This window comes from Schistocerca serialis, chromosome 6, assembly GCF_023864345.2.
Source record: "Schistocerca serialis cubense isolate TAMUIC-IGC-003099 chromosome 6, iqSchSeri2.2, whole genome shotgun sequence".
NCBI lineage: Eukaryota > Metazoa > Arthropoda > Insecta > Orthoptera > Acrididae > Schistocerca > Schistocerca serialis.
The window spans coordinates 730,570,072-730,582,547 of record NC_064643.1 but is presented as its reverse complement, the minus strand read 5'-3'; the positions used below and the strand labels follow the sequence as shown (position 1 = coordinate 730,582,547).

General features: G+C 39.7%; 1 protein-coding gene across 2 annotated transcripts in view; it reads left to right on the top strand.

Moving 5' to 3' along the window:
* The window catches only part of LOC126483929 (solute carrier family 35 member F5), a 176,687-nt gene that overhangs the window by 71,755 nt on the left and 92,456 nt on the right, over positions 1-12,476 (top strand). The window contains exon 4 of one of the 2 annotated variants that reach the window (XM_050107205.1): positions 3,611-3,721. The exons of the other annotated variant lie outside the window; for it this stretch is intronic. Within the exon in view, the coding sequence (XP_049963162.1) occupies positions 3,611-3,721 (111 nt within the window). The remainder of the gene's footprint in view (positions 1-3,610; positions 3,722-12,476) is intronic. 2 annotated transcript variants of the gene reach the window in all.

Below are 12,476 nucleotides of genomic sequence, written 5' to 3'. Positions count from 1 at the left end.
AGAAACGTTTGTCTTTCTTAGGACATATGATAACCCCAAAAAATAGAATTAGTAAAGGAATAATAGAAAAATTGTGGAATAGTAAGAGCAACATTAAATGGATCACAGGGAACAAGGAAGATATGAAGGAACTCCAAAATTACAGTATATGATGTAACAAAAACAAAACACAGAAAACCAGAATTCTGCGACACACAAACCAGGCTGAAAATGAAGATCAATAAAAGGGCTACAGGAAGAGTGATCACAGATGAAAAAAGAAAGAAAATATCTGAAAGAATGAAGAACTATTGGGCAGACAGAAGGACAAAACTCTCACCATATAATAATAAATTATAATCATCTCTGTATAACCACTGCACTATTGAATTGTCTTATTGAGTTGTTATTGAACTGTGTCATATTATTAAATAACAACTACCTGTATAAACCTTTGTATAACTGACTAAAGTGGTTCAACGAAGGCCATACAACAAAAAAAAAATAAATAATAAATACATGATATACAAGGTGGTATACGGCACATAAAGGAGATGTTGACTCGCAGAGAGGCACAATGAAGAAGACTGCTGAAAAATATAAGCTATTGCACAAAGTCCTTCTTCCAAAATAAAGAACATGCACACACACACACACACACACACACACACACACACACACACACACACACACACCCACACACAAAAGCACAGCTCACATACACATGGAAACTGTCTCCAGGCACTGGGACCAGACTGCAACTACATCTGACCTGACCGGCATTCTGCTGAAGTGGGTGTTGGGAGTAAGGAGGGGCATAGGATGGAAAGGAGGAGAGATAGCAGGGTAGGGGGGGGGGGGGGAGATTCTGGGCTGCCTGTGGGTGCTTGCAGGGAGTGGGACAGGTCTTACAACTACTCCAGCCCCGTCACAGGCATCTCCTACCCTGTGAAAGGCAGGGCTGCCTGTGAAAGCAGTTGTGTGATCTAAAATGAAGCTGCAACCACAATGCCACTTTTTTATGTGGGCGTGCGAACCAGCTAGCTGTCTGTCTGCATGAATAGCTGCTGTCAATTTGTGGTCAAGAGAGAGCTGGACCACCCAGATGCTGAAAATGATGCTCAACATGATCTACTTTAATGACTGCTCCACAGCCTGCACCATCTGGATTCTTCCTACCAACACCACTTTTCTGAATTGTGCCAGTGGGAAGTCTCTCTACTGCATACTCTTTGTTCCCGTATCCCCCTGTGGCCTCAACCTTTGCTGGCCTCTGACGTTTACTTACCTATCCTCTTTCCTGCTCCTACTCCAGTGCCACACGTGACTTCTGTTCCACTGATGTACGCGCTAGTCTTTTTCCCCTTCTCTACTCTTATCCCCTCCCCCTCCCTTCCCCCCTCCCCCTCCACCACCACCCTCCCCCTCCACCACCACCCTCCCCTCTCCTCCCCTCTCCCCTCCCCTCTCCTCTCCCTCTCCCTCTCCCTCTCCCTCTCCCCATCCCCATCCCCATCCCCCTCCCCCTCCCCTCTCTCTCTTCTCACCAGCACAGCCTTCCAATGCTGCACATAGAAGCCCTATCCTGTCACATGTCCCTGCACACTCCCACAGGCAGCACAGCATCTTCCCCTACCTCTATCCTGCTATCCCTCCCCCTCCCCGCCATGCTTCCTCCTTACCCTCATCACCCACCCTGTCAGATTGCTGCTCATATCAGATGCAGTCACAGTTGTGCCCCAGCACCCACATACAGTACCTTGAGTGTGTGAGAGTTGTGGTTGTGCGAATGTGTGTTTCATATTTTGAAAGGACTTACTTGTTTTAGCAGTCTTTTTCATTGTGCGTCTCTGGGGCTCAACATCTTCTATGTGTTGAGTAGCAATTTACCCTTTCCGTGGTTGTTATTCCTTTATGGTCTTTCCATTGTTTTATTTAGGCACTGCAGCACCTTATTTTTGATTTATGGGCTGAATTTTGTGGTTCTTGTTTATGTGAGTACACATTTTTACAAAACCATCCAGAGCACTATTTGTATTTCCAGTTCTCTTACATTTTCATTTTGTGTGTGTGTGTGTGTGTGTGTGTGTGTGTGTGAGAGAGAGAGATATAAATCGTGCTCAAGATTATTACAGGTCCTGTACAGTCTTGTGTAACATGCCACTGTCTGTCTGCTGATTTTGTCAACTTAGAAGTCCGTTGGTATAATTCAGTTCCATTGCATCTTACTCTCTTCATTTTGCAAAATTCTAGTAGGTATGCATTGAAAAAAATTGGCACTGTATTGCAAGAAATTGTATGTTGTGTATGTGGAAGTTCCAATGTTAATTTTGCAACTAATTCATACCTGATCTTGCTGTATATCCCTGATGTCCTTTTGCCACTGACTACTAGGCACTGTAACATCATTCGGCTAGTAGAGCTATGAGTACAGTTGTTATTTGTAACTGCAAGACATTTTGGAATCAAATTCAATTAGTTTGGTCTTGTACACTGAGCTTAAAATCTCCATGCTTTGGAAATAGCTGTTCTGATTGACTTTCTTTGCTAAAATTCATTAGAATGTTGTCCATATAATGAATTTGTCACCCATGCATTCGTTTTCTGAGAGTCACTGTAATTTTTATCAGAATTTTGGTTTATGTTGTTGATTCGTCACTTAATATCACATAATGGTCACAAACTGTATTTTGCAAAGGAATCGTAAATTAAAATATTTGGCAGTTACTATTACTGATAAGATCTGCATACCTGACTTTTGTTGTGTGTCCTGTTAATGGGTCTCCAATGTTCCCCAGAAAATCAAAGATGTTTCCAGTTGCACTGTAGTTCACACAATGTGATTATTGTGGCATTCAAGTTTTACAGTCACATTGTGACATATTATTCATCAACTGATAAATATTATCATCCATTAAAAAGGAATAACTACTTACAGCACAAGCATACAACATAGTTCTCCCACTACCTTTCAAACATAAAAGATCAGTTTCACGGATTACAGAGGTATCCAGTGCTAGTTCCTTACACGATCTTCATCTCCATATATATTCTGCAAGACAACATATGGAGCACGCCAATCATTTTGTTTCCCAGTCCACTCACATATAGAATGGGGGTAAAAAGATTGTCTAAAAGCCTCCACACAAACCCTAATTTCTTGCATCTTATCTTTGTGGCCCTTAAATGAAATGTTCGTTGGCGGTAATAGAATCGTTCTGCAGGCTGCCTCAAATACTGGTTCCCTAAATTTCTGTAATACCACATAAAATTTACAGTAGGCATGACATTTTAGTAATTTGTCTGAAATAAAATATATTTACAATTTAACTACAAATATGAGTGCTAAATGAATAAACATGTGTGTGGCTCAAAATGCTATGATCTTTTATGACTGTTGTTATTCCATTACTCTAACAGTCCCCCCACTCCCTTATTACTGGGATGTGTAGTTTGCGTCTGTAGGTTTGCAGAGTGTTGGTTTCTCCTTGTGTAGCTCCCTCAGTTTTTTACCAATGAGCATACACTCGATACAGGAATGTCCTCTGCATTGTGTAAGATTTTTAAGTTATTATTCACTGGTTAGAAACAGTAAGCATTTATTACATGTGTATTTTGTTTTCTTTGACAGAGTGATCCAACTTATGTCCCCATCAAATTACCAGACCCAAGTGACAGAAGTTCAGGAACAGAAAGTGATGATTCATCTGTGAAGTCAGTGCGTTTTAGTAAACTTGCAGAGGTGAGTTCTTCAGAATTTTGTTTTACATCCCATCTTCTGCACTGGTAACTGTTAGAACATTTGATAAATGAAACAGCCATATTTTTTGTAGGAGGACACTGTGCTTATAAAGTTTATGATAAGATATTTGTTAAAATATTTACTTACTTTTGCCATCTGCTTACAAGTAAAGAAAGAGAGATCTCTTGTGCTTCTGCCATTTCATCAGTTTTCATACACGTGGCTTGATGAAACCAACACACAGTTCTCTTAATATTTATGTGTTGGTTTCTACTATTTTTGTCAGTCCCATTCTGATGCTATCTTCACTCATTGTCATTTACATTATTTGGCTCGTAATTACTCTAATAGAGGCTGTCTCAAAAAACTCCACTGTGTCCTAGCACATATTGTTAAAATATGTGATGGAATAAATCCACCCATCGGCTGTGAAGAGTAGGCTTCATGGATTGCCATTATGATGCATTACTTAAAGATGTTTCAGGAGTAACAAGATAATGTGGGAAATATCTGGTCAGCAAAATATAGGTTGATCAAAAAAAGGAAATATAATCAATTTTATAGAATGGAAACATGAAAGGAATGTCTGAAATATTAACCAATTTGGAGGACGACATTTTTCCACCAGACTGCAAATAATTTTTTTCCCCACACTACCAGTTTCGTTCATTGCCCATTCTCAGTGTGCCTCTAGTAACATGTGGCTACATCCTTGTCATTAATGTAAAATCTCGTAGCATACATATTTGTGCAAAGTGCAGTCATCAAATGTCCTCATCTTGCAATATTTCCTACAGAACACACTGTATACACTCACTCAGTGAACTGTCACATGTGCAATTTGCATGGGAAATTTTGAACCGATTGAATCAATACTAATCAATTAATTTTTATTTCAATATAGTGTAGAACCTGCATACTATGTTACTAAAACTTCATTAATGTGGAACCATTGCTTCCTATGTACATCTACACTCTGCAAACCACCATGAAGTGCATGGGAGAGGGTACGTCCCATTGTATCAGATATTATGGTTTCTTCCCATTCCATTCACGTCTGGAGCTTAGGAAGAATGCCTCTGTGCCTGCTGTAATTATTCTAATTATGTTGTTCACAATCCCTTTGTGCAACACATAGGGGGTTGTAATAGATTCATAGAGTCACCATTTAAAGCCACTTGACTTTTCCAGGATAGTTTATGCATGTCTTCAAGAGTCTGCCAGTTCAGTTTCTTCAGCATCTCTGTGACACTCTCCCATGGTGAAACAAACCTGTGACTGTTTATGCTGCCTGTTTCTGTATATGTGTTTAATATCCCCTGTTAGTCATATTTGGTACAGATCCTGCTCGCTTGAGCAATATTCTAGATGGGTCACACGAGTGATTTGTAAGCAATGTCCTTTGTAGACAGATTGTACTTCCCAAGTATTTTACCAATAAACCAAATTCTACCACCTGCTTTTCTCATGACTGAGTCTATGTGATCATTCCATTTCATATTCCTGCAAAGTGTTACACCCAGGTATTTGTATGAGCGTCCAATTCCAACAGTGACTCATTGATATAATGGCCAGGATACTAGGCATTTTCCTTTTTTGAAGTGTACAATTTTACATTTCTGAACATTTAAAAAGTTGTCAATTTTTACGCTTTTTTGAAATCTTGTCAAGATAAAAAATAAACAGCAAGGGTTCCAATACAATTCCCCAGGGCACACCAGAAGTTACTTCTACATTTGACGACAACTCTCCATCCAAGATAACATGCTGCATTCTCCCTACCAAAAAGTCCTCAATCCAGTCACGAACTTCATCTGATACCCCCATATGATTGTACTTTTGATAATAGGAGTGGTATTGAGTCAAATGATTTTTGGAAATCAGTGCATCACCTGTCTTAATCCAAAGCTTTCAGTATGTCATGTGAGAAAATTGTGAGTTAGTATCTGTTGATTCATCATGGACACAGCACCTTGGCTGGTCAAGCAATTATCAGCGAAATTCACCAGTAGACGTGTAGTTGACATGTTATTTTATTTTATTTTATCTACCATTTTTGGCATTCCACTATGCCATCTTCAGGCCCCATTTGCGTCTCTCAAAAATAAACAATATAGTCATTCCTGTATGTCGTGAATTCAAAATGAAGACTTGATTGCAATCAAGTCTTCAGATTAATGACTTGGGACACGGGTTTGAATTCCCAACATCCAGGAATATATACGGCACTGTACGACTATATCGTTTATTTTTGTAGAGATGCATATGGGGCCTGAAGATGGCATAGTGGAATGCTGAAACTGGTAGTCAAAATAAAATAAAATGACATCTCTGTTGGCGAATTTCATTGATAATTAAGTGTGAATTAGGTTTCACATATTGATGTTCTTGAAATCCATGCTGGTTGGCATTGGGGTGGTCATTCTGAAACAGGTACCTCATTGTGTTTGAACTCAGAATATGTCTTAAGATTCTACAAAAAATCAGTGTCAAGGACATTGGACAGTAGTTATGTGGATCACTTCACTGACCTACTTGTAGGTTGGTGTGACCTGTGCTTTCTTGCAACTACTGGGCACAGTTTTTTGTTTGAGGGATCTATGATAGATTATAGTTAGAAGGGGGGCTAACTCAACCACAAATTCAGTATAGAATCTGATAGGGATTGAATCAGACTCTGGAGCTGTCTTCAGTTTTAGTGATTTCAGCTGGTCCTCAATGCCACTGACACAGATTCTTATTTCACTTGTAACCTCCCCCCTCACTTCAACATCTTAAAGACAGTGAAAAATTAAACCGCGTGTACCTAATGGAAATTTGGGAAAAGCAATCGTCACCGAAGTTAATCTATCGGTAAAGAGGGAGGAAAGGGTTACATCTAAATGAAAGGAAAAATGCAAATGAAACTGGTGGAAATCAATTTTGAAAAGGGGTAAAGTTAATAAAGAAAGTAAATGTGCGGCCGTTACGTTAACAATTAACTAGCGGTAATTAGATATTTGAGATTTGGGGGAAATCACGGTCGCCAGTCCTAAGGACAATTACTATAGTAACTGAAAAAGAAAGGTTATTACACATATAATTAGCACTAGAAGCGTGGCAACTGAAGGTTGACACGTGTAGTGTGAAAACTGAAAGTTTGTCAGAAGTAATAAATTTCGCTACACTCTGACTTAATTTAGCAAAAGAATTAATAAAACCGTAAAATCGAAAGTTAATTTAGTGACTGAAGTTAATAGTGAGCTTTCTTTCTGAAGCACATCGAAATCCAGTAAAATACGGTTAGTCTTGGACTACCTCAACAATCATTTCAAAAGCAACTTGACTTTACGCAATTTAGAAACAAGAGATTTAACTTTGAACTTGAATTAACTGATTCTGAACTATTAACAATAGTAAAATTTAGTACGTACCAAGCTGAGCTGCAGTCACAGGTAAGCTAAAATATGTTAACAAAACTCGCACTCTAAATTTGTGCTCGTGTAACCTAAATATTGTAGCCAGCTACTGAACTTTGAAATTAAAGCAGTGAAATCTAATTATATTATTTTAATGCTGGCGTTTGAATTTCAACGACACTCGGGTTCATTTCGGAAAAGGAAGGGACCCTGCTTGGCAATGCAATTGGGACAATGAGCAACAAAGGTTCATGCTAAGTTGCTGTAATTTTGCGAGGCAAATGGAACCAATTTGAAAAGCTGAGGTCTGCCATACAGTTCTGAAACTTTACGTGCTTTTAGTCTTCCTTGTTGGTTGATTGAAGGTTTGAAGCCGTCGATCGAGGAGGTGGCGACAGTCACTCATTGTCGGCCGTCGCTGTTGCAGAAGCTGGATGTTGGCGCGCCTTCTTCTCGACACGGTCACCAGGCGAAACGGGCTCTTGATGTGCGCCAGCTAATGCTTCCCGTCCGCGACACCATGTCAGAAACTATCATCGCGAGTCGAGCGCAATTACATGCTGCCAAACCCCGAAAGCGCGGCAACTCGCGGGAGCGTCACACAACACCTGCTCCACTCGCTACTCCCGCCAGACCCTCCCTGTTCTGCCCGCGCCCCACGCGGCAGAGTTAACACTTCCAAAGATCCTACACACTTTGATTCTTCACACGACCTATCGATGTAATCGTTCGATAGCAGTTTTCCCTAGGCAAGACCCAGCGTAAAAATACAAATAATATTTACGAAACAAACCAATTATACATCGACATAAATGCATAAATATATATATATACAAATAGTAAAACAATTACAATATATATAGACACAGAAATGTCATATATTCAGGTAACAAACAAGGAAAAAAAATAATAGTACAATAGATAGAAATAGGAGGATATGCATTTCCGGCGTTACACACTCTTGTTTTCAGTAGTACTAGGATTAAATTGGGGGAATTGTGCTGGCTTTTTCTTTGTAAAGGAAAATTTGAAAATATAACAATGGAAAATCCAGGATAGAATGTAACAATATTATGAAAAGGGAAGTTGTTATTCACTATATGGCAGCCATGCCTGTTGTAGTGATTATCAAAAGGTTTTTATAGGGTACAACGTGGTGAGGTGCAAAAGAAACAGTGTGCCAAATGACAGATACCTCTGGGTAATAATTAACTTATATTGAAATCAATATGCTGCTGAGAAAGTAAAACAAGAGAGATCTGACACATTAAAGTTATGCCAAGGAGTGAGACAGGGCTGCATTTTTCACCACTGATATTCAATCTTAATTCTGAAAATATCTACAAAGAAACACTTGTAAATGTTAAAGAAGGGATCATCTTAAATGGAGAGAAAGTGAGCTATATGTGCTGCATCAATAATATTCTATACTAGTAATAAATATGTAAAACGGTTGTGTCTGCCTGAACACTCATAAATTGTATTTATTTAATTTGTTTAACCTGATCTGATTAGGGCCATCAGGTCCTCTCTTATATCAGACGAGGGCTTCACACATACAGCATCTAATTACATATTTAGCTTCCTCTTTGTTTTCTTAGTAGTATTGTTCTTAAACTTCGTATGTGGCTTTTCTCTGGTTAAGAGATCTATTCTCACATTTTTGCAATTGTAAAGTGTTGTGTCTGTAGTACAGTTTTCATTTCTGTGGAACAGCCAGCTTTGCAGCTTATAAGGCATCAGCATCCATTGGTGACATGTCAGGAGATTAGCAAGTTGCTTATCTAGGTTTCTGTCTGTGCTTTTATTGTCAGTTCTTAAGTTAAAAATACTGGAACAGGTATGATGCGTGCATACTGTTTGCGGACACAGTAAGAGCTGGTCACAGTTTGCTTTTGGCCTTGGTCAGTCGTCTTCAGGCTGCTGCCTTGGGTTGTAGCAGAGGTGGAAAACCTGACACATTGCATGAGACACCTCAGGTGTTGTTTGTTTTGTCCACGGGATCTACTGTCGAGCCACCTAGCAGTGTACTCAAAGCAGTGGATCGGCCTTCACAGGAGAATGAGTGGCAGCTGGCAATGCATTTGCGTTGCTCCAGGCAGAGGGCCAGTGTGAGGCTGGCCATCTGACTGTGCCTATTTACCCTGTGGGTGAACAGGTTGCTGCTCCTTCAGCAAGATACGGGCATGCACATGGCGGCAGGGGTTCACTAGTTATCAGGAGATCCAACATTAGACTCGTTATGGAGCCTCTTAGGCAGATGGCGTTCAGAGCTGGAAAAAAAAAAAATCTAATGTGCACTTGGTATGTCTGTGGGGGGGGGGGGGCCTTCATCCGAGATGTGGAGGAGGCCTTGCCAGTGACTATTGAGGATGCAGGGTGCAGTCATTTCCAATTTGGGGCACTTGTCAGCACCAACGATGCCTGTCACTTGGATTCTGAGGCCACCCTCAGTTTGTATAGGCAGTTGGCGGAGGTGGTGAAGGCTGCTGCCCTCACACATGGGTTGCAAGTGAAGCTCACAACTCGCAGCATCATTCCCAAAGTTGATTGTGTTTTTTAGGCTAGGCATGAATACTCACAAGATGACTCACAGATAGCAAAATCATACCATATTCAGAGTCTGTCAAAATTTTATCAGTGAATTGTCAAAGTATTTGTAATAAAGTCCTGAATGTACTGCCCTCTAGAAAACTTCTCACATTAAAATTATTCTCAGGACTGAGAGCTGTCTGAAACCCAAAGTAGGAAGCTATGAGATATTAAGTTATTCATGGAAAGTATTTCAAAAAGACAGAGGAGATTGTGTGTTCATTGCAGATGACAAAAATATTGTCTCTACTGAGGTTGATTTTGAGTGTGATAATGAAATTATCTGGTTGCATATAACAGGTCTAGGTGAAATCAAGTTAATTGTTGGATATTTTAACCGGCCACTCGATTCCACTGGAGCTGTTTTAGAGTCATTGACGGAAAATCTACGGTCAGTAGTGCAGAAATACCCAGATAGTGCAACATTAGTTGGAGATGACTTTTTACCAAGTATAGACTGGAATGTCAATGGATTCATTGCAAGGAGTACAGACGGTGTTGCAAAGTTCTTTAGAACATTGTTTCTGAAAACTGTTGCAGCTAGCTTGACAGCCTATGCACAGCAGAAATATTTTAGACCTTCTAGCTCCATACAGGCCCGAATTAATCAATGGTATCAGTATACAGAGAGAGGGATTAGTGACCAAGATGTCATCATAGTGACTTTGGTTACTAAAGTTAATAAATCAGTCAAGAAGACTAGGAGAGTATTTTTGTTGGGAAGAGCTGACAGGTAGTTGTTGGCATCCCACTTTGACAATGAATTGGATCATTTAGTTTCAGTATGATGGATGTAGAGGAATTTAACAGTGAAATTCAAAAAATGCTGAGGAAGCAAAGACTGTTGCACTCTTACTTCAAAAGAGAAAGCTCAAGTGATGACTGACAAAAGTTAATAAAAATTCTTGCATCTGTAAAAAGATCAATGTGTGAAATTTACAATTACTAAGACTGTCATAGCCTAGCAATAGATCTTGCTAAAAACCTGAGAAAATTCTGGCCATGCTTTAAATTGCTGAGTGGGTCTAACACTTCTGTAAGTCACTTGTTAACCAGTCCAATGTAGCTGTAGAAGATAGCAAAAGTAAAGCCAAAGTTTTGAATTTCTAATTTAAGAAATTGTTCACACAGGAGGATTGTACAAACATACCATCATTTGACCATCACACAGACTCCTGTATGGAGGACATAGTAATACACTTTGCTGGTGTAGAGAAAGAACTGAAAGAATTGAAAGCAAATAAGTCACCATGTCCAGATGGAATCCCAGTTGGTTTTAGAAAGAGTAGTCTAAGGCATTGGCTCCATACTTAGCTTGCATTTATTGCAAATCTCTCACCCAGTGCACAGTCCCAAGTGACTGGACAAAAGTGCAGTTGCCTCCTGTATATAAGAAGGGTAAAAGAACATATCCACAAAATTACAGCTGGCTGGAGTGGCCGTGTGGTTCTAGGCGCTACAGTCTGGAGCCGAACGGCCGCTACGGTCGCAGGTTCGAATCCTGCCTTGGGCATGGATGTGTTTGATGTCCTTAGGTTAGTTAGGTTTAATTAGTTCTAAGTTCTGATGACCTCAGAAGTTAAGTTGCATGGTGCTCAGAGCCATTTGAACCATTTGAACAAAATTACAAATCAATATCTTAACATCAGTTTGCTGCAGAATCATTGAACATAATCTCAGTTTGAACACAATAAATTTCTGTGAGAGGGAAAAGATTCTGTCCACAAACCAGCATGATTTTAGAAAGCATTGTTCATGCGAAACTCAGCTTACCCTTTTCTCACATGAGATCCTGCGAACCGTGGCTGAAGGGCAACAGGTGGATTCCGTATTCGTAGATTTCCGGAAAGCATTTGACATGGTGCCACACTGCTGACTGTTAACAAAGGTAGGAGCATACAGAATAAGTTTCCAGGTATGTGAGTGGCTCGAAGACTTCTTAAGTAGCAGAACCCAGTATGATGTGCTCAATGGTGAGTATTCATCAGAGACAAGGGTACTGTCAGGAGTGCCCTAGAAAAGTTATCATTGGGCCCCTGTTGTTTTCTATATACAGAAATGATCTGGCAGACATAGTAATCAGCAGTCTGCGGTTATTTGCTGTGGTGTATGGGAAGGTGTCATCATTCAGTGATTGTAGGAGAATACAAGATGACTTAGTCAAAATTTCTAGTTGGTTTAATGAATGGCAGCTAGCACAAAACCTAGAAAAACATATGTTAATCCAGATGAATAGGAAAAACGAACCAAAAATGTTCAAATTCAATATCAATAGTGTGCTGCTTATGTCACGTCGATTAGCTACCTGGGCGTAATGTTGCAGAACAATATGAAATGGAATGCACATGTGAGGACTATAGTAAGGAATGTATTGGGAGAATGTAGGAAAGCCTGTTTTTAACTCAGTGGAAGATGTATTTTTTAAGTTTGTCAGTGATAGAGTTAAGCACTGCAATCTTCCCTTTACAAATACAAACTAATAGCGAATTTACTTGGCTAAAATGTACAGATTTACTGATTTAACTCTGTGTATTAAAAACTTAATGACTTTGCTTTGCTTCTTTCGATAGGTTTTATTTATAATATTTCCTTAGAAAAATGAATTTATAAGTTTGGTTTGTGAGTTGGATGCCTACTCATCACGTTTTGATTTTATTTTGTTTACATACACTCCTGGAAATGGAAAAAAGAACACATTGACACCGGTGTGTCAGACCCACCATACTTGCTCCGGACACTGCGAGAGGGCTGTACAAGCAATGATC